The sequence below is a fragment of the Thamnophis elegans genome, chromosome 13 (assembly GCF_009769535.1).
Source record: "Thamnophis elegans isolate rThaEle1 chromosome 13, rThaEle1.pri, whole genome shotgun sequence".
Classification (NCBI taxonomy): Eukaryota; Metazoa; Chordata; class Lepidosauria; order Squamata; family Colubridae; genus Thamnophis; species Thamnophis elegans.
Window position 1 is genome coordinate 22,116,753 of NC_045553.1, and position 25,274 is coordinate 22,142,026.

Genomic DNA, 25,274 nt, shown 5'->3' on the forward strand with positions numbered 1-25,274 from the left:
TTGCATTGATCCGGGGTCATGTGATCCCATTTTGTGATTTTATGACAATGAGGGCTTTAGATTATTGAAAACCTGAAAAAAATCTCTAAATCCAGATCTCTGATAATCAGTTAAGGTTGCCTTGTGATCTTTTGTGACCTCCAGAGCCGAGGTGGCGCAGTGGTTAGAGTGCAGCACTGCCGGCTACTTCAGCTGACTGCAGTTCTGCAGTTCGGCTGTTCAAATCTCACCGGCTCAAGGTTGACTCAGCCTTCCATCCTTCCGAGGTGGGTAAAATGAGGACCCGGATTGTTGGGGGCGATATGCTGATTCTGTAAACCGCTTAGAGAGGGCTGAAAGCCCTATGAAGCGGTATATAAGTCTAACTGCTATTGCTATTACTATTTTAATCTTGCAAATTTTAGAGTATCCAGCCTTTCATTATGTCGCTGAAGCTGATTAAATGGTTTTCCATGATCACATCTCCAAAACAAACACAAATTACTGGTAGTCAAAAGCAAATGTTTTTCTTTGGGCAGTGGCTATTCTGAAAAAACTTTTACTCAGCGCTTTTTAAAAAAAATTGTACAAGGGGCGGTCTTGGTTTCTGTATAAATTGGATGAGCAGATTCCATTCCAACCTCAGAGTGAGCAGTGTTTCTCCTTGTCCTTCCTCCCTACCAAGAGTTTCCTGGGTCTTCCCCAAAGCCAAGATGGTAAGTACAATGGTTTGACCCAGTGGGAAAATTCAATTTTTTTACTACTGGTTCTGTGGGCGTGGCTTGGTGGGCCTGGCAGGGGAAAGAAACTGCAAAATCTCCATTCCCTCCCCACTCTGGGGCCAGCCAGAGGTGGTATTTGGTGGTTCCCCAAATTACTCAAAATTTCCTTTACCGGTTCTCCAGAACCTGTCAGAACCTGCTGAATTTCACCCCTGGTTTGTCCTTTGCTTGCAACCGGAGCCCAATTTGCCTTGGGCGTGAGAAAAGAAGGGCCAGAGGAATGAAGGGACCCCTTGGGGACAGTCACTCTACAAGATTGTAACTGTGGGGAAAATAATCAGATGGTCATTCTGTACATTATTTGGATAAAGAAAGAAGTTACAGAAATAAATCAAATACCACCAGATGTTTCTTTAGAATTCCAAAAGAGAAATAGGAGAAAAAGAATTGTTTGCAAAATCAATTAGTTGCCTTTTGGGGTGAGTGGGATGAGTCTAAAATCCAGAAGTTGATGGCCTAATTTTGGTAGAAGTCTTAAAACCAGAGTGTATTTTCTACCTATTTGGAAGGATTAAGAATAGATACACAAATACCGAAATGCACTTTTGGTATGAGGGACATCACAACTCAGGGGTTCAAAGTGGAGATTGTCGCCCCCTCCCCCAAAGGATCACAGGTGGGAAAAGGCCTGAAAAAGGAGCAGACACTGAAGTCTCTGGGTAAGGCATATTTCCCTTCACTGTGTGGGGTCAATTCCAACAATTTTGCCTCTGGAGGGGAGAAGGACGGAAAGACATTCCACAGTGAGGACTACTAGGGGGTTAGATGAAGAAAGACAGCAGGGGTGAAATGCTACCCATTCTGCCTGGTTTGCTAGAACTGGTAGTAACAAATGTTTCCGTTTCTCTGAAACAGTAATAAAAAATGTTTTTAAAAAGTAAAAAAAAAGGTTCCCACGATCCCAAGCACAGCTGAATGTCACAGCTGATGAACCTCTCTTTTTTACTTTTTGAAAAGCATTTTTTACTACCTATTCGACCAACTGGTAGTAAAAAAAAATGCTTTAAAAAGTTTTTTTTTTTTAAAAAAGGCTCCAACTATCAGTAATTTGATAATCAGATTTTAGATTTCACCACTGAAAGGCAGCCAAAAATCCCAATGCAATCCTAAATTGCATTAACAGAGAAATACAATCAAGATCAAGGGAGGTACTAATACCACTTTCTAAAGCCCTAGTAAGACCCCACCTAGAATACTGCATCCGGTTTTGGTCACCACATTATAAAAAAAGATGTTGAGACTCTAGAAAAAGTGCAGAGAAGAGCGACCAAGAGGATTAGGAGACTGGAGGCTAAGACATATGAAGAACGTTGCAGGAACTGGGCATGGCTAGTCTAGTGAAGAGAAGGACCAGGGGAGACATGAGAGCACCTTCCAATATTTGAGGGGCTGCCCCAGAGAGGAGGAGGTCAATCTATCTTCCAAAGCACCCGAAGGCCAGACCAGGATTATTGGATGGAAACTGACCAAGGAGAGATTCAATCTAGAAATAAGGGAAAATTTTCTGACAATGAGAGCAATCAACACATGAAACAGAAATTGCCTTCAGAGGTTGTGGGAGCTTCATCTCTGGAGGCTTTCAAGAAGAGACAGGACTGTCAGAAATGGTGTAGGGCAGCGATGGCACATGGAGCCATATTGAGTGGCACAGCTCCGACGGCTAGCTGGTTTTTCATATTTCGGAGGGCCAGGGGATGCCTTTTTGCCCCCGAACCAGTTACCAGGTCACTGCTCGCTTGTCCCACACCGCCCAGTCTCTACTCTGCAGCTTGCCTGCCTGAAGCGCTGCGCCCCTGCTAGATAAGACTGCGAGTTGTGGCTTAGCTAGCTACCCCTTCCCCCAAGTCCTGCCATGCTTCCCTGCCTTCCACGTGCTCTCACCAGCGGATCCCCATGCCCGCTAGCCTTCTAGATCAGTGTCCAGCCCGGCCAGTGGGCGGCCCTTGGTGAAAACGCAAACGCTGTGATGGGGCTCAGCAAGGCGGCATCGACGATACTGCGGCCCGGGGCTGCTGCACTTGCACCTGCTCCTTTTCTGCAAAGGCAGAGCCCCCGCCCCCACTGCAGGAAGATGCTGCCTTCCACTCGGGCCCGCATGCCTCTCATCCTGGCTCCGTGGGGCTTCAGGCTCTAAAGCAGCCCACTGGCTTCCCACCCAGACACCTGCCTGCTCCTCGGCTGTGGCGCCGCTTACTGCTGGCGAGGAAGCAGAGCAAGAGGCAGAAGCCGCGGGTGGATGGGGGGGAGCCCCTCACATGGGGAGCGGGCCGCAGCAGAGTTTCCTTCCCCCTGGAACTCCAGACTCCACAGGCCGAGTTCCCTGAGTAGCGCTGGCGGTCGGCTCCTTCTCTTTGAGAGCCGCTTTGCAAAATGGGGGATTTTCTGACATTTTGCAACCGGAACCAGTCTAGTGCCCTGCGCACATGGACCTCCCAGGTGCCCTGAGGCTCATAACCACAGTCTCCTAAGGCAAAAACGGCCTCCCTCAGCCCTCCAGAACTTGGAAATGGCTTCAGGAAACCCTCCGAAGGCTGGAGAGGGCAAAAAACGGCCCCAACTGGAAGTTCAGAACTGATTCATTTCTTACTTCCAGAGGGCCTCTAGGGGGGTGGGAGAGGCCATTTTCGCCTTCCCCAGGCTTCAGGAAAGCCTCCAGAGCCTGGGGAGTGGTTGCATGTGCATGCGCGGGAGTCACACACGCATGCACAGTTGGGTGGGGCTTTGAGTGGGCACTGGGTTTGTGCAATAGCGTGCACGCTGTAAAAAAAAGTTCGCCATTACTGGTGTAGGGTCTCCTGCTTGGGTAGTGGGTTGGACCAGATGACCTACAAGGTCCCTTCTAACTCTGTTATTCTTTGAACCTCTGTTAAAGTGTTGAGATATTCGGGTATCCTGGATTGTGTGCAGCTGACACAAAGAGGGGAGGGAGATGATCCAGGTTGACTTGTGCAACAGAGACCGAACTGCACACTTGCATAAGATTGTAAACTTAACCCAGAGGACTTTTCCTTATGGTTATGGACAGCATCACATTATCAAAAGGATATTAGTAAACTTTGAACAGTCGGTTGCCTCAACAACCACCAAGTTCTCTAATGGCTTACCTTTTCTTATTTTCCTTTCTCAGAAAGTCTTCTTCAGCCTGATCCTCTTCTCTTTCATGCTGGCTACATGTCAAGGAGCATGCTTTCTGGATACCTTTAAATTGGAGTTTAAAGATGGTAACCAGACTCTCTATACGTTTGAAGAAACTATTGTTGTATTGCTTGCGAAAGATTAGTAATGCCAGGAGAAATGTTGTGGGCTTAATTTTTACAATTGAGATTTTCATTAAGGTGGGCCAGGAAACACGGACCAAGTTAATGCAGAAGATGTTTGATCTTCTAAGATTATTTGCCACCTTAGAAAGAGACTCAAGTCAAGGTCCAACTCTGAGGAAAGCTGAGATGCTCTATCTGAAACATAGAATATTCCCCACAGCCACCCAGGAAGTCCTCCCGCACCTGCCCCTTACCCAAGAGACACCTGATTACCCAAAATAGGACTACTGGTCTGTTATCTGCAGATGCAATAATGGCAGAGAAGTACCATATTTTTCAGATTATAAGACACACCTAGATTTAGAGGAGAAAAACAAGAAAAAAAATAGTTATTGGCCTCCCAAGCCCTCCACATCAGAGGTGGTATTCAGCAGGTTCTGACCAGTTCTGGAGAACCGGTAATGGAACTTTTTAGTAGTTCGGAGAACCAGTAGATACCACCTCTGGCTGGACCTGCCCCATCTATTCTCTGCTCCTGAATCCCAGCTGGTTTGGAGGAAATGGGCATTTTGCAGTAACCTTCCCCTGGAGTGGGGAGGGAATGGAGACTTTACAATATCCTTGCTCTAGAGTGGGGAGGGAATGGAGATTTTGCAGTATCCTTGCAAGCCACACTCACCAAGCCATGCCACGCCCACAGAACCAGTAGTATAAAAACTTTGAATCCCACCACTGCTCTGCATGTCCAGTTTTCAACAAAAACAGGCCCGTTTTTGACCTGTAGAATGCTTCTGGGCGCCAGAGAGGGCAAAAACAGGAACCGTGGAGTGTTCAGGAGATCAAAAACAGGACACAAAGAGAGTTTGGGAAGCCTATTTTTGGCCTGCAGAGTGCTTCTGGGGGCTTGGGAGGGTGAAAATGGGATGGGCAGAGGGTTTGGGAGGCCTAAAACAGGCCCGTATTCAGTCTATAAGACGCACAGACATTTCCACCCACTTTTTTTGGGGGGGGAACGGGACTATGTCTTATACTCCAAAAAATACGGTAATCATATTTTCCTACCCCTGTCACCAGAAGGTAAATCCTAAGAGAGGTTCTTATTTGCCATCTTTGGCTTTGCTCTTTGTCTGCCCCCAGCAGTGTTCTAAGTTTCTCTAATGCAGAAGAGTTATGTAGAAGATTTATCCATGTATACCTGAATATATGCTATTTCAATAGATGCTTCTGGCTTAACCTAAGTGAAAACATCTTCATCTTTTAATGACCCCATAATCCCTTGCGGGGTGGAGTCTGAGCAACTGAATGGAGCTGCGTGTGGCCAGTTACCCTTCCTGTCGCCAATGCGGAGTTTTGTTCAGGAGATATATTCTCATCATGCCCAGAGAGAGAAATATCTTCCTCTGCCTAGAATTGAACTCACAGCCTCCTGATTGTGAGGCGAGAAGCTCCGCAGCTGACATTAGAACACCATTTGTCGGCTGTGACCAGGGGGGCTTTTGCCCAGGTTCGCCTGGTCCACCAGTTGCGACCCTATCTGGACTGGGAGGCACTTCAAATGGTCACTCATGCCCTCGTCACCTCAAGGCTCGATTACTGCAACGCGCTCTACATGGGGCTGCCCTTGAAGAGTGTTCAGAGACTACAGTTGGTCCAGAATGCAGCCCTGCGAGCGATATCGGGTGTACCTCAGTACACCCATGTTACACCTATCCTCCGCGAACTGCACTGGCTCCCTATTGGTCTCCGGACGTACTACAAAGTGCTGGTGATTACCTTTAAAGCCCTACATGGCATTGGACCTGGATATCTGAGAGACCGCCTCCTGCTATAGACCTCCCAACGTCTGATAAGAACCCACCGGCTAGGCCTCCTCCGGGTGCCGTCGACCGGACAATGCCGGCTGGCGACCACTCAGGAGAGAGCCTTTTCTGTAGCTGCTCCGGCTCTGTGGAATGAGCTACCAGCAGAGATCCGGACCCTTCCCACCCTCGTGGCCTTCCAAAAAGCCACCAAAACCTGGCTGTTCTGACAGGCCTGGGGTTGCTGATTTTTAAATCAGGTCCACCCCCCAGCTAAGCCAAATGTATGTTGTTTTTATAAACTGTTTTTGTTCTTTCCCCTATGTGTTATTTTATTTTATTTCGTATTTGTAAGCCGCCCGGAGTCCTCCGGGATTGGGCGGCATATAAGCTCATTAAATTGCGAATTGCGATTGCACTTCGAGGCCACCATACCACTAACCTAAGAGAACACATGAGCAAATTAATATAGGTGATGCTTGCTTGGAACCTCTTCCTACCTGTGGCAGCATGACATTCCATCATTGTCGCACTCACATCTGAAACAATTAGCTGTGTTCCAAGTGGACCCAATGAGATGCCTTGTCTGATCGAAGAAATCAACACATACGGTGGAATTCACCAGTTTCCCTGAGAAGAGAGAATTGGAGAGTTGGAAGTTGAACCTGCAGTAGAATCCAAACCGCCAAGCTGTTGCGAGAAACCTGCTACTAGAGTTGGATACTACAACCAGAAATCTACTATTGGATAAATGTGACCAAGTCTGTAGAGATTCTCTGTATTCCAGTTGGGACAACCATGATCTGGATGACAGAGAATCTCTATAGACTTTTAGCTATACAATTTGGGATGAACATCCTTGGAATGGTGCGGGAATAGGAATGGATTTCCAGAGGGAAAATTGTAGACTACAGGAACCATTTGCACCACTCAGATGACCCTGAGGACACCGATAAGCCTCCAAATGGCCTCAATGACCCTCTAAAAGGATGCAAATGATCAGCTGTCTGCAAGGAATATCGATCCTTCCATTCCCCACCATCATGTCAGAGCTGAAGAAGCTTCATGTATGAGAAAAGAAATATTTTCAAGAGAAAAAAAAAAACAAATCCAGTTACCTACAGAAAAAACACTTTTGGAATAAATGTGAGAAGTATATAAATTCTCTGCCTTGACTGACTACCATTATATTTAAATGATTGATTAGATTTGTAAGGATCCCTGATGTTTCAGATAGAGCATCTCAGCTTTCCTCAGAGTTGGACCTTGACTTGAGTCTCTTTCTAAGGTGGCAAATAATCTTAGAGGCATTTCCCAATTAAAATCAACTTTGACTGACCATAACCCCTCCTCCTTCTTCTTCTTCTGCCTCCTTTTTCCCCCTTCAAAGATATGGTGGCATTGGACTTATCCAAGGGTGCAAAACGGTGATAAATCCAGTAACATGTGAACAAGAGCACTATAGAATTGATGACCCATCGCAGCGCTGTGGTGTCTGATCTCTTCACGTGGATGAACCTGAATAAATCTCTCACATCCGCATCTTAAATCTATTTTCTTGCCTTTTCTTTTTATTAAGTAACAGTTATGTAAAACATGAAGCTCATGCCATCGTGTCAGCCATGCAGTATGGGAGAGTACAGCCTACAGTTTGGTGTATCTGTTTATCAATGCTTCTGCATTGATGTGTCAGTGTGTCAATACTTGCACATTGGTGGGTCAGTGTAACAATGTTTGTGCAGTGTATTAGTGCTATTGCTGTTTTCCTTCCTTCCTTCCTTCCTTCCTTCCTTCCTTCCTTCCTTCCTTCCTCCGCAATAGCAAGAGCACGTGGACTTATATACTGCTTCATAGTGCTTTACAGCCCTCATTAAGTGGTGTACAGAGTCAGCCTCTGGCCGCCAACCATCTGGGTCCTCATTTTACTGTCCTTGGAAGGATGGAAGGCTGAGTCAACCTTGAGCCTGTTGAGATTCAAACTGCCAAATTGCAGGCAGCCAGCAGTCAGCAGAAGTAGCCTGCAGTAATGTATTCTAACCACTGCGCCAAAATAGCTCATTACTGTCACTGATTGAAGAGACAAGAGAGACCAAGAAAGAATTGAAATAATTAGAAGTGAGAATTTGATGTCAATCACTCGCTTCAACATTCTTTGAAGTTCATCCTCTGATGCTAACCTAAATAAGTTTTCGTTTGGGTCTTAGCCAGGAATCTAATGTGCCTTGGCATATTCTGCTCTTCGTTCTCGCCATTTTGGCCTACAACGGTTGCATTGGAGATACCAGTGAAAAATTTAGAAGATAAGGAATTGGGATTAAACATCTCCGGTGGTGCAAATTTAAGAGAATGTCCCAGCTGTATGTCATTAATAATGGCACATCAGTCCTAGTGTCAGGCCTGCAGCCATCTTTTCTTTTGGATCTTTGGCCTGCCACACTTCTATTATTCTGCTACGCATTTTCTATTGTGGGAAAATGGGAGGGGGAAATTGTAGAAGTTAGATGTTATGTAGCCATAACAAAATTCTTTCTAGAAAGCCAAGGTCATCCTTTGTCTTTGCATCTCTGCACCTGACCGGAACTGGATGGGTCGAAGCTGCATGGCAGTGGGAGATTGGACCATGTGATTGACTTGTGGATGTGGTGGTGGGGGGGCAAGACCTTGAACTTTCAAGCGGGTGGGGAAAACTGGGAAGCTTTCAGATTTGGGTTTTCCCAGATGTGCCATGACTCTCTTAATAAAATGGAACGTTGAGGAATCTTTTGCCTTGGACTCTGATTTACTTTTGGATGCTATTTGGATCCCTGGTCTTTTATGCCTTTATAGCTGCAGGTTGGCCCACATGGACCTACCACCACCTCACATCCCAGAGAATGACAATCTTTAAAAAGCCAAAGGACTTTTATGGACATCCATAATGGCACAGTTACCATAGGCCCTTTGGTAGTACTAGCATTCCTTTTTCTTATAAAAGTAAAATGTATGTCAGGTTTCCAAGTAATAGCTTTATTGGAAGTATCATATTGGTACATATCTGGTGAAAACCAACTCTGAAAACTCCCATGGTTTTCACCTAATTAAAAGTAAATGTTTTCCCATTTTCTCAAACAATTAATCACATGGTCCAACCACGGTGGAAGTAGAAAGAGAGAACGTTTAGAGCTGGAACGATACTACGATACTACAGAGAGAAAAAAAAGAAAGATACCACACAATAGTTCCACAAAGAGCCCTCTGACCAATTAAATGGCAAAAAGATCAAATATTTAAAAAATGGAAGGAGGGGTATACAATAATACCAACAAATAGCCTGAATCTGCAAAAAAAAACACCTCCAATCCTCCCTTTTTAAGGGTGGTTGGTACATAGAGGTCCAAGATGAACCAAATTATCCAGAATTTTTTCATTTCGGATTCAGAAATGAAACGGCTTTGTTTACACTTCAATGAAAATTTTGGAGGGCTGAAAAGTTATACTTTCTAGGACAAAAAGAACTATTTGGAAAAACCAAGGAATTACATTGTGCGAATGGGCTGGATGAATGCAAAATCCAATATTTGCTGCTGTAACTTTTGGGCAAGGACTCAAATAGAATTTATTTAATGGTTGCTACACAAATGCACAAAAATGCTATTTTTAATAGAGTACATATCAACTCAGTAATACGGAGGCACGATTTACCTCGGAAGGCATAAAAAGGGGGCAGAAAGCAATGAGAAGTAAGGCTCTTCTCACTCAATTATTCATTAAACGTTTCCTATTTGCAATCCAGGTTGTTTTCAATAAATGATAGGATACATCAAAGGGTGTGAAGTAAAATTTGAAAACCATCATTGATATGTTTTCAGGATTCCAAAAAACACCCCTAACAAAATAAAACTCTGAAGTTTGAGTTCCCTCAAAATTCCACTTTATTAGAGATGTCATGTTGGCACATCTGGGAAAACCCGAATCTGAAAGCTTCCAGGTTTTCCCACCCAGTTGAAAGTTCAAGGTCCTGCCCCAACACCCACAAGTCCATCACATGGTTCAATCTTTTTACTGCCACAAAAACAGATTCCACCCATCCAGTTCTGGCCAGGTGCAGAGACAAAGATGACCTTGACTTTCTAAGAAGAATGTTGTTATGGCTACACATCACCCAACTTCACATAATCCCCCCTCCCATTTTCCCACAGTAGAAAGTGTGGCTGGCCTGAAGTCCAAAACGAAAAGATGGCTTTCAGGCATGACATATGTAACTCAAAAGGCAGAGTCATATATGAAAGGCAATGTCCACAAAATATGGACAGTGTAAATCACATTGTGTAGAGAAGCAGGAAAAATAGGCAGACAAGACAAAAGGACAAACAAACAGGCTATTTAAACTTTTGAAACAGAAGACCATGGCATAGAACTGCAGACATTAGCCAAAAGCTTCAGAATTAACTCGCACATGGTTTCAATCAAGGGTTCCTGTTGCTTAAAACAAAAAGATTGGATGCACATTTCTTGAGAAGCAGCAAACACCTTGTGCTTTGCAAATGGTTTGCAACAACATTTGTGGCCAATTCAAAGAACTGCACAAGAAGGAATCAGATAATTATGGAAGCCTCTTACTGCTTTGGGCCATCAACTGCCTTGAATTTTTGAAATTCCTGGAGAGTGAAAATATTGTCTCAGCAAAGACCAAGAATTGGAGGAAAGCACAGTGCATCATCTAACCAGAAAGAGGAGGAAATCTGCAGAAAATCCCTGGGAGACTATGCAGTTCCCCTTGAGAAGAGCCACAGAAAGTGGGCAAGAATATGTGAGATTGTAACCAAGAGAGAAAGAGCCTGCAGGGAAAGCAAGTCTACTCTGTCAAATGCCTTACTGAAGATTTGATAAAAAGGATGCAGAGAAAACCATACAAAGGCAGGACTTAGAGGATATTAGCAAAGCTCTAAAGTGCCTAATTCTGCCTTGGAAGTCCTGGAAACTAATGAGAGTAAGTCCCATAACCAAGAGTAGGAAAACAGATTGCTGGATGGGTTACAATCCTGAAAATAGGTAGGGCTCATCTTGGGAGAAGGTGGGGAGGAAGCTGCACATCTGGTTGTTTCAACTTCGCACATTCTGCCAGAGACTTTCAATCTCTCCATCATTTGGTCTTTTTCTAGCAAGGTGGATCTGAAGCTGATGAAATGCTTTCCCTTTATCACATCTCCAAAACAAACACAAATTACCGGTAGTCAAAAGCAAATGTTTTTCTTCTGGCAGTGGCTATTCTTACAAAACTTTCACTCAGCATTTTTTTTTTAAGTGCACAAGGGGCGGTCTTGGTTACTGTAGAAATTGGAGGAGCAGATTCCTTTCCGGAGTGCTGCTCTTTGTCCTTTTTTCCTACCAAGAGTTTCCGGGGTTTCCCCCAAAGCCAAGATGGTAACTAAAATGGTTTTTCTTCATTTGCAAGAGGAGCTTTAACAGACTTAAAGATAATCAGATGCTTCTTCAGAGCTCCTAAATATAGAACAAACAGAACTGTTTGCTATACCAATGAATTACATTTTGGGCTGTGTGAGATAAGTTAGAAATCCAGACGTTGCTGCTCTTAATTTTTGGCCAAGGACTCATAAGCAGAGTTTATTTTCTAGTTATTTAACAGTATTACAGATAGATACACAAATGCAGAAATGGACTATTTGGTATGAAGGGCAAATCAAGTCAAGAATAGAGAGTCAGGATTGTCACTTAGCTCCCACAAAGCATCCCAGGTGGAAAAAGATATGAGAAGGGGAGGAAACTGATGTGGGGCTAAGGGACATCTGTGGAGGTGGTGGGGTCAACCCCAATGATACCAATGGAGAGTTTTGCCTCCAGAGGGGGAAAGGACTGAAAAATACTCCAGCCTGAGGACTACTAGGTGGATGAACAAATCGCTGAGATATTCAGGTATTCTTTTTTGTGTGCAGCTGGCACAAAGAGGGGAGGGAGATATTCCAGGTTGACCCTCTTGTGCAACAGAGGTTGAACTGCACACTTGCACAAGATTGTAAACTTAACCTAGAGGGCTTGTTCCAAAGTTCATCAACTTCATCGTATTATCAGAGGGGAAATTAGAAAGGCTTTGAAGAGCCAGTTTCTGAAACAATGAGTAAGATTTCTCATGGCTTATTCTTTCTTTTTTCTTTCTCTTTCTCAAAAGTCTTCTTCAGCCTGATCATCTTCTCTTTCGTGCTAGCTTCATGTCAAAGAGCATGCTTTCATGGTTCCCTTATACCTGAATATTATGCTGGTAACTAAACTCTTTATAAAATTGAACAAATCATCACTACTGCTTGCAAAGTTTAATAAATACCTGGATAAATGTTGCTGGCTTCATTTTTACACCCCAGGTTTTAATTAAAGGTGTCTTATCTGGGCCACAAAACACCTTTTGTATCAATGTAGAAGTCATTTGATCCTCAAGGGTCCTTCCAAAACTCATCAATAACATGCTTTGTATTGAATGCATGTCAGGCCTTAAGCGGTTCCTTTAAGAATCTTTGGCCTGCCACAGTCTCATTAAAGGGGCGGGGAATAGCAAGGGGTAGAATGTGTTGTTTTCAAAATAAAAAATTCCTTTCTAGAAGCTCAAGGTCATATTTTGTCTCCGCACCTTTGCACCTGACCAGAAGCAGTTGGGCGTAGGTGCTAGCGTGGAAGAAGAAGATTGGACCATGTGATGGATTTGGGTGTGTGGACAAGATCATGAACTTTTAATGGTGGGATTCTGATGTAATTTCCAGAATTGGGATTCCATAGCAATGTGCTAAGATGTCTGCTTTATTAAATTGGAACTTTAAGGAAAGTTTTGCCTTGGACTCTGATTTAATTCTACATGATACTTGGAACGCTGACATTGCAGATAATTTGTATACTAGTCAAGGAGGAAGGAGAGGAGGAAAAAAGAAGGCAGAGAAGGGAGGTAGAGAAGATAGGAGGAGCAAGGTTGTTGCAAAATAAAATGGGGTGGCAAGAAAGTGACCCAAACTATTCTATATATTTGTAAGAAAATAATGATAAATGATTAATGATAATGATATAATTAATGGTAATTATAAGAGTGTATATTTGTGAATGAACTTGAAAGAGAAAATAAAAAACTTTTTTAAAAAAATTAAAAATAAACAATGCACGACGCTTGCCCAATAAATTAAGGTTAAGCTAACCACCACCACCACCAAGGTTAAGAGCACTCCTGCAAACAACCCCCAACCAGGTTGAAGATCCATCCAAGCAGGGTAAGCAAGTTTGTGAATGCAGCTGCAGGCAACGTAGTTAAGGAGGCTGTGGGAATAAAGCCACTGTGTCTCTGTGTATGTGTGTGTGTATGATTGTATAGCAGCCAAGGTTGTCCAGCCTCCAGGATGTGATTCTTTTCAGACCCAAAATTTAGGAGCAGACAAGATGGTGGCTGCTCTATAAAAAAGATGTGGAGACTCTAGTCTAGAAAAAGTGCAAAGAAGAGCAACCAAGAGGATTAGGGGACTGGAAGCTCAAACATATGAAGAACAGTTGCAGGAACTGGGTATGTCTGGCTGAATGAAAAGAAGGACTTACAGTAAGGGTGCTATGATAGCAGTCTTCCAATATCAATATCTACGTTACGATTCATAACAGTAGCAAAAGTACAGTTATAGAGTAGCAACGGAATTTTTTTTATGGTTGGGGGTCACCACAACATGAAGAACTGTATTAAAGGGTCGCAGCATTGGGAAGGTGGAGAACCACTGTCTTAAACTCACTGCAACTGTTGAAGAAGCTTCTGGCAGCCATGACTAAGGGGGGTTTGCTCAATTTTGACTAGCCTTTATTTTACTGATAAAAAGAATAACACAAGGCAACAGTTGGTCACTACGTCGTCTTTCTAATGTGGTTTGTTCTTCATTTGCAAGAAGAGTTTTAACTGACTTGGACCTGAGAAGAGAATGGCTGGAGGAATGAAGCCCCCCCCTGGGGACAGCCATGAACTGAGAGTCATAGCTGTGGTTATAATAATGGGAGAAATAATGGGAGAAATATTATGTAGATGCAATGAAGATAGAAACTTTGACCGACCATAACCCCTCCTTCTTCCTCTTCCTCCACCTCCCTTTTTTTCTCCTTCAAAGCTTTGGTGGTCTTGCAGGTAGACAAGGCTGCAAAACTGTGACATGTGAACATGAATTCTATAGACTTGATGACCCATCGCAGCGCTGTGGTGGCTGATCTCTTTGCATGGATGAACCAGAATAAATCTCTCATATCGGCATCTAAACATTTTTGCCTTTTCTTTTGATTAATTAACAATTAAGTAAAACATGAAGCTCATGTCATAATGCCCGCCATGCAGTACGGGAGAGTTCGGCCTGCATCCATTTGGTTTATCAGTGTATCAATGCTTGTGCATTGATGGATCAGTGTGTCAATGCTTGTGCATTGGTGTGTCCATATATCAATGCTTGCACATTGATGAGTCCATGTATCAATGCTTGCGCATTGCTGTGTCAGTGTATCAATGCTTGCACATTGGTGTGTCTGTGTATCTGTCAGATCCCTAAAAGTGATACTGCCATTCAACTGATTTCCTGTCACCAGAAAACTGAAGGTCCCAGCACCTCTGAAGGGATGTTTATGATGGCCATGTGGGATATCTTTAATGTCTAACTAGAAATAGCCATAGGAACATGTGTTTTATTCGACTCTCAGGGCAGAAGAGTTAAGGAAACATCTTCACACTTATGTATTGGTCGGAATCGGCATTCGGACAAAGGGGAGGGGTCATTATCAGTTTAATCCCACTTGTATTGCCTAAAGGGTTTCAGATGCTACTTTGCCTCTAATAGTTTTCCATCCTGCTTGATTAAAGGTTCTTTTTGAAATAATCTGTTTCAAGAGTCTTTACTTTCTTAAGTTAGGAGATGAGCCATTACATAAAGCAGCATCTCTCTGCAAAATGATCAACCAAGAAAGACAACATTTTACTCTACCGAGGGGACCCTACAAACCATGTCTGAGCATAACCGTGAACAAGGGGGAACTGACTGCTGGAGGGAGATGGAAACTCCTCCACAACCAGAGTCCTGCTCCTTGTACCCTGGCGGAGAGAACGAGATGACCCTGGAGTACCCCAAAAAGCCCCATTGGTCAATCAGAATCAGGACGAAAGACGGCTGGGAAGGGAGAATCAGGGGAGTCACTCTTACCCGAGGTAGCCAAAAACCAGGGTGGAAATTGGGGTTAGAAGCCCCCTCTGACCAGGAGTAGGTAAATGAAGCCTTGCTGAGAGAGGATTCTCTGAAGAGGCATGTAACCCAGTTGGTGATGGAAATTTTGGAAAATCTCAACATCCGGGGGGAACCAGACCACTTCAAACCAACCCCGAAACCTGTAGTTAGAAAGGAAAACTCCTTCCCTTTGGTAAAATTTGATTGGAACCTGAAAAAAATGGTTTTCTTTGTGGCACATGTGCTCACCTGAATGCAAAAATATGGGTGTGATTTTCGAACCCAAGGAGCCCGAGTGTGAGTGGTTACCCTAGCCCTGGAGGGAGCTGCCGCCAGATGGATGGTGACTTTACATGATGCCAATGCATCACAACTGCGGGACTTTGACCATTTCATGATGGCCCTGTGATGACGGTTCGAGGACCCCCTCGCAGACCGCAAAGCACGCGACCACATTAAAGTTGTGATGCAGGGACACCGGCCAGTGGCAGAGTATACCGAAGAATTCCGAGACCTGGCATGTCATGTGAACTGGCAGATAATATCCTGGTAAGCTGGTTCAAGGATGAGCTGAGTGCTTGTGCATTGGTGTGTCAGTAGATCAATTTTTGCATATTCATGTGTCAGTGTATCAATGCTTACATATTGGTGTGTCACTATGTCAATCTTTGTGCATTTCTCTTACTTATTGACAATCTCAGAAAGACCAAGGGAGAATTAAAAGCACTAGATTTTACTGGATTGGAGCCAAACACTCTGTGCACCTTTAACAGAAAGAGGAGGAAATCTGTAGGAAATCCATGGGAGACTACGCAGTTCCCTTTGAGAAGAGCCAGAGAGCAAGCGGGCAAGAATCTGTGAGATTGTAACCAAGAGAGAAAGAGCCTGCAGGGAAAGCAAGTCTACTTTGTCAAATGCCTTTTTGAAGATTTGAATGGACAGACAAAAAAGATGCAGGGAAAACCATACAAAGGCTGGACTCAGAGGATATAACCAAAGCTCTAAAATGCCTAATTCTGGTTTGGGAATCCCTGGAAAGTAATAAGAGTTAGTCCCACTCCCAAGAATAGGACAACCAATTACTTTGAGCTACAATCCTCAAAATAGGAGAAGGTGGGGAGGAAGCTGCACATCTGGTTGTTTCAACTTCTCACATTCTGCCAGAGACTTTCAATCTTTCCATCATTTGGTGTTTTTCTAGCAAGGTGGATCTGAAGCTGATTAAATGCTTTCTCTTTGTCACATCTCCAAAACAAACACAAATTACCGGTAGTCAAAAGCAAATGTTTTTTCTTCTGGCAGTGGCTATTCTGACAAAACTTTCACTCAGCTTTTTTTTTAACGTGCACAAGGGGCGGTCTTGGTTCTTGTATAAATTGGAGGATCAGATTCCTTTCTGGCCTGAGACAAGTGCTGCTCCTTGTCCACCCTCGCTACCAAGAGTTTCCTTGGTCTCCCCCAAAGCCAAGATGGTAAGTATAACGGTTTATCCTTCATTTGCAAGAGGAGCTTTAACTGACTTGGATGTGAGAAGAGAAGAGCTGGAGGGATGAGGGGGCCCCTTGGTGACAGTCACTCTACAAGGTTGTAACTGTGGGGAAAATAATCAGAGGGTCATCCTGTCTGTTACTTAGATTAAAAAAAATACAGAAAGAAATCAAATGCCATCAGATTTTTTTTAGAATTCCAAAAGAAAGAGAGGACAAAGAGAACTGTTTGCAAAACCAATTAGTGGCATTTTGGGGTGAGTGGGATGAGTTTAAAATCCAGATGTTTCTGGCCTAATTTTTGGGCAAGGACTCATAAGCAGTGTTTATTTTCTAGTTATTTAACAGTATTACGGATGGATACACAAATGCAGAAATGTACTATTTGGTATGAAGGGCAAATCAAGTCAGGAACAGAGAGTCAGGATTGTCATACCAATGCAGAGTTTTGCCTCCGGATGGTGGAGGACTGAAAAATACTCCATCCTGAGGGCTACTAGGTGGCTGAATAAATCACTGAGATATTCAGGTATCCTTTTTTGCGTGCAGCTGGCACAAAGAGGGGAGGGAGATGTTCCAAGTTGACACTTTTGTGCAATAGAGACCGAACTGCACACTTGCACAAGATTGTAAACTTAACCTAGAGGGCTTGTTCCAAAGTTCATGAAAGGGGGAATTAGAAAGACTTTGAAGAGCCAGTTTCTGAAACAATAAGATCTCTCATGGCTTATTTTTTTTCTTTCCCTTTCTCAGAAAGTCTTCTTCAGCCTGATCATCTTCTCTCTCGTGCTAGCTTCATGTCAAGGAGCATGCTTTAGTGCTCCCTTTGCAGTTGAGTTTAAAAATGGTAATCAAACTCTTTTTACGTTTGAACAAATCATCGCTGTACTGCTTGCGAAGGTTTAGTAATGGCAGGAAAAATGTTTTGGACTTAATTTTCACAATCCAGGTTTTCATGAAGGTGGGCCAAGACATAACGACTGTATTAATGCAAGAGTTGTTTGATCAAGGATATTTACAACTCTAAACAATCATTAAAATATAATGATATTCGACAAATGTGGAGAATTTGTCACATTTGTCCAAGAGCAGATTGCTAAACCTCTATCATGTTTCTCAGTACAGCACGGCAATTTGGCTTCGGTTGAAAGTTCAACTATTCCATTTTTTTTTCCTTAGGTACAGTTGTATTCTCAAGCACATGTCTCGATAGATTTGATGGGAGAAAGCATCTCATTGGGTCCACTTGGAACACAGCTCATTGTTTTAAATGCGAGTGCACCAAATTTGGAATGGATTGCTGCCACAGGTAGGAAGTGGCTTCAGGCAGGGACCAGATATATTAATATGCACATTTTATTTTATGTTAAGCCACAGAAATTTATTGAGATCATGCATATTAAGAAAGAAAGAAAGAAAGAAGGAAAGAAGGAAAGAAGGAAAGAAGGAAAGAAGGAAAGAAGGAAAGAAAGGAAGAAAGAAGGAAAGAAAGAAAGACAGAAAAAAAGAAAGACAGACAGAAAGACAGAAAGGAAGAAGGAAGGAAAGAAAGAAAGAATGAAGGAAAGGAAGACAGAAAGACAGACAGACATTCTATATACCAGTAAATCTTCTGCATTAGAGATGCCTAGTACACAGCTTTTAGGTTAAAGCACAAGCATTTTTTGAGATAGAAAGGATTCAGACATACAAGCAGACCTTCTACATAAATCTTCTGCATTAGAGATACCTATTGCACTGCTGGAGGCAGAGGTAAGAACCTACTTTAGAACTTACCTGCTGGTGAAAGAAAAATGGACAGGAAAGTGTAATTAAGGCTGATCCTTGTTCTCTAAGAAAAGTTTGGCCAGTGGCTCTTGAGGAACTAGACATGGTCTTTGTAGTGTGAGATTGGTGACCAGTGTTCTGGACTCTTGTCCCTCCTGGGAATGAGCAAGTGGTTGATCGGAAGATATTGAATGCCTCTCTGTGGAAGGGGGTGAAACCATCTTCTGTCTTAAGAGGTTTAGACCCAACAGCCAACTTTCATCCAGACCTCAACCTTCCCTTTTTGAGGAAGATTGTTGAGAGAAAGCACAAAGGGACCAAGTTGAGGCAAATTACCCAGACTCTGGTTTCAGAGTGGGACACAGCATTGAAATGTCATCAGTGACACTTGTGGATGTTCTTTGGAGAGCTTGAGATGGAGTGGGACACCTCAGGGGTCAAGATTCCCACCTCTCCTTTTCAACCTCTATGAAGAGTTTTGGGGGAAGTCCTCCATCACTATCGGGACCAAAATGCTGATGAAACCCAGATATAGACCTACCCCTACTCAGATAGATGATGCTGTGGTGGTTTTGGCCAAAACCCTGTTGGCCCTTAGAGGATGAGGAGGAAGCAGTTTTGACTCAACTGTGGCAATGTAGAATGGGTGGGTGGGGGTTTGACCCCCTGCCCAAAGGACCAGGTCATATATCTCCTTTGACTCTATACTGGATGGCACTCCCCCAGATTGAGCTGGTACACAATTTGGGGGAGGTTCTTCTTAAACTCACAGTTCCTGTTGAAGAAGCTGGTGGCAACCATGGTTATGGGTTTTTTTGCTCAACTTTTACCGACCGTAACCCCTCCTTCTTTCTCTTCCTCCACCTTCCTTTTTTTCTCCTTCAAAGGTATGGTGGTCGTGCAGGTAGGCAAGGTTGCAAAGCAGTGGTAAATCCTGTGACATGTGAATATGAATTCTATAGACTTGATGACCCATCGCAGCGCTGTGGTGGCTGATCTCTTTGCATGGATGAACAGAACTAAATCTCTCATGTTCAAATGAATCTGAATAAATCTCTCATATCAGCATCTAAACATTTTTGCCTTTTCTTTTCATTAAATAACAGTTATGTAAAACATGAAGCTCATGTCATAATGCCAGCCATGGAGTATGGCAAAATGCAGACTACAGTTTGGAGGGTCAGTGTATCAATGCTTGTGCATTGGTGGGTCAGTGGGTCAAAGTTTGCGCATTGGTCTGTCAGTGTATCAATGCTTGAACATTCGTGTATCACTGTGTCAATGTTTCTCCCTTGCCCAGAAAGAGCAAGGGAGAATTAAAAGCACTAGATTTTACTGGATTGTAGCCAAACACTCTGTGCACCTTTAACAGATAGAGGAGGAAATCTGCAGGAAATCCATGGGAGACTACGCAGTTCCCTTTGAGAAGAGCCAGAGAGCAAGTAGGCAAGAACCTGTGAGATTGTAACCAAGAGAGAAAGAGCCTGCAGGGAAAGCAAGTCTACTTTGTCAAATGCCTTTTTGAAGATTTGAATGGACAGACAAAAAAGATGCAGGGAAAACCATACAAAGGCTGGACTCAGAGGATATAACCAAAGCTCTAAAATGCCTAATTCTGCCTTGGAAGTCCTGGAAAGTAATGAGAGTAAGTCCCACTCCCAAGAATAGGACAACCAATTACTTTGAGCTACAATCCTGAAAATAGGTAGGGCTCATCTTGGGAGAAGGTGGGGAGGAAGCTGCACATCTGGTTGTTTCAACTTCTCACATTCTGCCAGAGACTTTCAATCTTTCCATCATTTGGTGTTTTTCTAGCAAGGTGGATCTGAAGCTGATGAAATACTTTCTCTTTATCACATCTCCAAAACAAACACAAATTACCGGTAGTCAAAAGCAAATGTTTTTCTTCTGGCAGTGGCTATTCTGACAAAACTTTCACTCAGCATTTAGAAAAAGTAAACAATGGGTGGTCTTGGCTTGTATGTAAATTGGAGGAGCAGATTCATTTCTGACCTCAGAGACAAGTGCTGCTCTTTGTCCTTCCTCCCTACCAAGAGTATCCTGGGTCCTCCCCAAAGCCAGGATGGTAAGCAAAATGGTTTTCCTTCAATTGCAAGAGGAGCTTTAACTGACTTGGATGTGAGAGCAGAATGGCTGGAGGAATGAAGTGGCTCTTTTGGGACAGTCACGCTCTGTCAGCAGAACCGAGAATTGAAGCTGTGGTTGTCATAATGGAAGAAATACTCTGTACATTATTTAGATACAATAAAGGCAAAAAGAAATGAAGGTGATCAGCTGCTTCTTCAGAACTCCAAAATAGAGACAGGACAAACAGAACTGTTTGCAAAACCAATAAATGACATTTTGGGGTGCGTGAGATAAGTTTAAAATCCAGGCGTTGCTTTTCTAATTTTTGGGCAAGGACTCATAAGCAGAGTTTATTTTCTAGTTATTTAACAGTATTACGGATGGATACACAAATGCAGCAATGGACTATTTGGTATGAAGGGCAAATCAAGTCAGAAATAGAGAGTCAGAATTGTCACTTTCCTCCCACAAAGCATCCCAGGGGGAAGAAGGTATGATGTGGGGCTAAGGGACATCTGTGGTGGTGGGTCAACCCCAATGATACCAATGGAGAGTTTTGCCTCCAGAGGGGGGAAGGACTGAAAAATACTCCAGCCTGAGGACTACTAAGTGGATGACCAAATCTCTGAGATATTCAGGTATCCTTTTTTGTCTGCAGCTGGCACAAAGAGGGGAGGGAGATGTTCCAGGTTGACCCTCTTGTGCAACAGAGGTTGAACTGCACACTTGCTCAAGATTGTGAACTTAACCCAGAGGGCTTGTTCCAAAGTTCATCAACTTCATCGTATTTTCAGAGGGGAAATTAGAAAGATTTTGAAGAGCCAGTTCCTGAAACAATGAGTAAGATCTCTCATGGCTTATTTCTTTTCCTTTTTCCTTTCCCTTTCTCAGAAAGTCTTATTCAGCCTGATCCTCTTCTCTTTCATGCTGGCTACATGTCAAGGAGCATGCTTTCTGGATCCCTTTAAAGTGGAGTTTAAAGATGGTAACCAAACTCTTTATGCGTTTGAACAAATTGTGGCTGTGCTGCTTACGAAGGTTTAGTAATGCCAGAAGAAACGTCGTGGGCTTAATATTTACAATCCACGTTTTCATTCAAGTGAGCCAGGAAACATTGACTGTCTTAACACAGAAGGTGTTTGATCATCAGGCATCCTTACAAATCTAAAAATCATTAAAATATAATGATATTTGACCATCGTGGAGGGTTTGTCACATTTGTTCAATAGTAGATTTCTCAAAGTTACTTCCAATTCGAGCAAGTTTCTCAGTACAGCACGGCCATTTGGCTTTGGTTGAAGGTTCAACTTTCAACTCTTCCGTTTTTTTTTTCTTAGGTAAAGCAGTGCGTCCAAGCACATGTCTTGATAGACATGATGGAAGAAAGCATCTCATTGGGTCCACTTGGAACACAGCCCATTGTTTAAGATGCTGGTGCACCAAATTTGGATGGGGTTGCTGCCACAGGTAGGAAGAGGTTCCAGGCAGGCATCAGATATATTAATATGCACATTTTCTTTTAGGTTAAGCCACAGGAATTTATTGATATAAAGCATATTAAGAAGGAAGGAAGGAAAGAAAGAAAGACAGAAAGAAGGAAGGAAGGAAAGAAAGAAAGAAAGAAAGAAGGAAAAAGGAAAGAAAGAAGGAAAGAAAGAAAGAAGGGAGGGAGGAAAGAAAGATAGACAGAAGGAAAGGAGGAAGGAAAGAAAGAAGGAAGAGCACAACTGGAGGCAGTCAAAGAGCAAAGCTAAAGAGGGCAAGTAAGAACCTACCTTAGGACTTACTCTTCTGGTGAAAGAGAAAGGATAGGAAAATGTAATTACTTCTCCATCCTTTTTGCATTTACAGATAACTGAACATCTTTGGTCGCATTGACCGATGATCTCTGGAGAGCCAGGGATGGAGGCCACGCCTCCATCCTGGTACTCCTTGACCTCTCTGCGGCTTTTGATACCATCGACCATGGTATCCTTCTGCAACGACTGCGGGAGGTGGGGGTGGGAGGCACTGTTTTACGGTGGTTCTCCTCTTACCTCTCGCACAGGTCGCAGTCGGTGTTAGTCGGAGGGCAGAGATCGACCCCTAGGCCCCTAACATATGGGGTGCCGCAGGGTTCGGTCCTGTCCCCTCTACTTTTTAATATCTACATGAAACCGCTGGGCGAGATCATTCGACGGCACGGGATAAAATACCACCAGTATGCGGACGATACACAGTTGTATCTGTCCGCCCCGTGCCAACTCAATGAAGCGATGGACGTGATGAGCCAGGGCCTTGAGGCTGTTAGAGACTGGATGGGGGTTAACAAGCTTGTACTCAATCCAGATAAGACAGAGTGGCTGTTGTGCTTCCCTCCCACTAATTGGCCAAGTGTTCCATCTCTCAGGCTGGGGGGTCAAATACTACGCCCCTCAGATAGGGTCCGCAACTTGGGAGTCCTCCTGGACCCACAGCTGACTTTTGAACACCATTTGTCGGCTGTGACCAGGGGGGCATTTGCCCAGGTTCCCCTGGTGCACCAGTTGCGTCCCTACCTGAACCGGGAGGCTCTCACAACAGTCACTCGTGCCCTTGTGACCTCTAGGCTGGAGTACTGCAATGTGCTCTACATGGGGCTGCCCTTGAAGAGTATTCGGCGACTTCAGCTGGTCCAGAATGCAGCCGCGCGAGCGATCGTGGGTGCACCTCGTTTCACCCACGTAACACCTATCCTCCGTGAGCTGCACTGGCTGCCTGTTGATCTCTGGGTGCGCTTCAAGGTGCTAGTTGTCACCTACAAAGCCCTTCATGGTATTGGATCTGGGTACTTGAGAGACCGCCTACTGCCAATTACTTCCACTAGGCCAATAAGATCCCATAGACTAGGCCTCCTCCGAATTCCATCAGCCGGTCAATGTCGACTGGCAACTACCCGGAGGAGAGCCTTCTCGGTGGCTGCTCCGACCCTATGGAACGAACTCCCCGTGGAGATTCGTACCCTCACCACCCTCCAGACCTTCCGCGTAGCCCTTAAAACCTGGCTGTCCCGACAGACCTGGGGCTAAAGACTTCAACCCAACCCGAATAGTATGACTGTTGTGCTTTTTTAATGATGTATTGTCTTTATGTGTATAACTTGTTTTGTACTTCCCTCCCGCTGAATTGTGAGCCGCCCTGAGTCCCCTCAGGGAAAAGGGCGGCATACAAATAAAGTTAAAATCAAAAAAATCAAATCAAAGCCCTATTTTGGGTGATCAGGTCCCTCCTTGGTCCATGGGAGGCGGGGGAAGCTTTCCAGGGAGGCTGTGGAAGGAGTATTCCATCTCTCAGACAGAGCTCAGCTTTCCTCAGAGTTGGCTCCTAGCTGGGCAGATCCTTGTTCTCTAGGAAAAGTTTGGCCAGTTGTTCTTGAGGAACTCGACATGGTCTTTGTAGGTGTGAGAAGGGGGGCCTAGACCCTTCTCCCTCCTGGGAAAGAGGAAGTGGTTGATCCGAGAATATTTAAGGCCTCTCTATAGCCTTTCAAGGATGGGGAGGAAGCAGTTTTGACTCAACCATGGCAACATAGAAAGGGAGTGGGCTTTTGCCCCCTGCCCAAAGGACCAGGTCATATATGACCTTTATACTTGGTGGCACTCCCCCAGATTGAGCTGGTACAGCATTTGGGAGAAGGTCTTCTTAAACTCACACTTCCTGCTGAAGGAGATGGCGGCAGCCATGCCTATGGGGATATTGCTCAACTTTGACTAACCTTCATTTCACTGACAAAAAGAATAACACAGACCAACAGTTGCTCACTACTTTGTCTTTCTAATGTGCCTTGTTTTTCATTTGCAAGAAGAGTTTTAAGCGACTTGGCCCTGGGAAGAGAATGGCTGGAGGAATGAAGTGTCCCCTTGGGGACTGTCACGAATCAAGAGTCATACTTTGGTTATAATAACGGGAGGGAAAATTATTTAGATATAAAAAAGACAGAAACTTTGACTGACCATAACCTCTCTTCCTTCTTCCTCATCTCCTTCCTCCCTTTTTTCCCTTCAAAGATATGGTGGTATTAGCAATATTCCAGGGTGCAAAATGGTGCTAAATCCTGTGACATGTAAATACGAACACTATAGACTTGATGACCCATCGCAGCGCTGTGGTGGCTGATCTCTTCACATGGATGAACCGGAATAAATCTCTCATGTGTAAATGAAGCTGAATAAATCTCTCACATTAGCATCTTAAATCTTTTTTCTTGCCATTTCTTTTTGTTAAATAACAGTTATGTAAAACATGAAGCTCATGTCATAATGTCAGCTATGCAGTACAGGAGAGTACAACCTGCATCAGTTTGGTGTGTCAATGTATCAATGGCTGCGCATTGGTGTGTCAGTGTGTCAATGCTTGCACATAGGTGTGACAGTGTGTCAATGCTTGCACATTTCTCTTGCTCGTTTAAAAGCAAGAAATAATCCAAAGCACTAGAGGTGAGAATTGACTGTTGAATTTTTCATTTTGGCATTCTTCAGGGTGTTCCTCTTTTGCTGGCATTGTCATTCTGCCAAGGTGCCCAAGTGAGCATAGGAAATGGTGCATCAGTGTGCTTTTGTGCCAACTCATGGATTGGTGGACCAATTTTCATTCAGCCATTAAAAGAGCATTTAAAAAAAATGGGTAAAGCTTTTTGGGAACTGTATCCATATTGAGCTTCCCAGCTATTACAAATGGCCCAGATTGGAACTGGGAGAGGGGAAAAAGGAGTCCTTGACTTATGACTGTAATGGAATCTGCCCACATGGTTTGAAGCGAAAAACAGCCTGAAAAGGGGCCCCAAAAATGGCTGAAAGAAGAGCAAAAATGACCCAGAAAATGGCCATTTTGGGGGCATTTTTGTGGCCATTTTGGCCTGTTTTTTGACCATTTTTCAGCCATTTAT

General features: G+C 43.8%; 2 protein-coding genes across 4 annotated transcripts in view; both read left to right on the forward strand.

Annotated features, from left to right (window-relative positions):
• LOC116516465 (small serum protein 5-like) overlaps positions 1-7,373 on the forward strand; it is a 37,656-nt gene extending 30,283 nt beyond the window's left edge. Inside the window, exon 4 of the mRNA XM_032228955.1 lies at positions 7,211-7,373. Within this exon, the coding sequence (XP_032084846.1) occupies positions 7,211-7,319 (109 nt within the window). The 3' untranslated portion in view covers positions 7,320-7,373. The remainder of the gene's footprint in view (positions 1-7,210) is intronic.
• LOC116516463 (small serum protein 5-like) lies at positions 609-24,584 on the forward strand. Of its 3 annotated transcripts, XM_032228950.1 has the most exons (6): positions 609-695; positions 3,889-3,982; positions 16,382-16,501; positions 17,270-17,363; positions 17,696-17,825; positions 19,171-19,357. In XM_032228950.1, exons 2-6 carry the CDS (start codon positions 3,980-3,982, stop codon positions 19,277-19,279), a joined length of 456 nt encoding a protein of 151 aa, XP_032084841.1. In that variant the 5' UTR covers positions 609-695; positions 3,889-3,979; the 3' UTR covers positions 19,280-19,357. The 3 variants fall into 3 exon arrangements, 2 of the variants coding, with proteins under 2 accessions (XP_032084841.1, XP_032084842.1); XM_032228951.1 differs by lacking the exons at positions 609-695; positions 3,889-3,982; positions 17,270-17,363; positions 19,171-19,357 and adding exons at positions 21,263-21,356; positions 21,709-21,838; positions 24,397-24,584 and having other exon boundaries at positions 16,417-16,501; XR_004256351.1 differs by lacking the exons at positions 609-695; positions 3,889-3,982; positions 16,382-16,501; positions 17,696-17,825; positions 19,171-19,357 and adding an exon at positions 16,508-16,613 and having other exon boundaries at positions 17,270-17,356.
• Positions 24,585-25,274: the final 690 nt, after the last annotated feature.

Bases quoted from the DNA above. Each gene is read 5' to 3' on its own strand.
- LOC116516463 (XM_032228950.1), top strand. The intron at 16,502-17,269 runs GTAAGTATAACG...TCCCTTTCTCAG, and splicing joins TCTCCCCCAAAGCCAAGATG to AAAGTCTTCTTCAGCCTGAT. The intron at 17,826-19,170 runs GTAGGAAGTGGC...TCTCCTTCAAAG, and splicing joins GGAATGGATTGCTGCCACAG to GTATGGTGGTCGTGCAGGTA.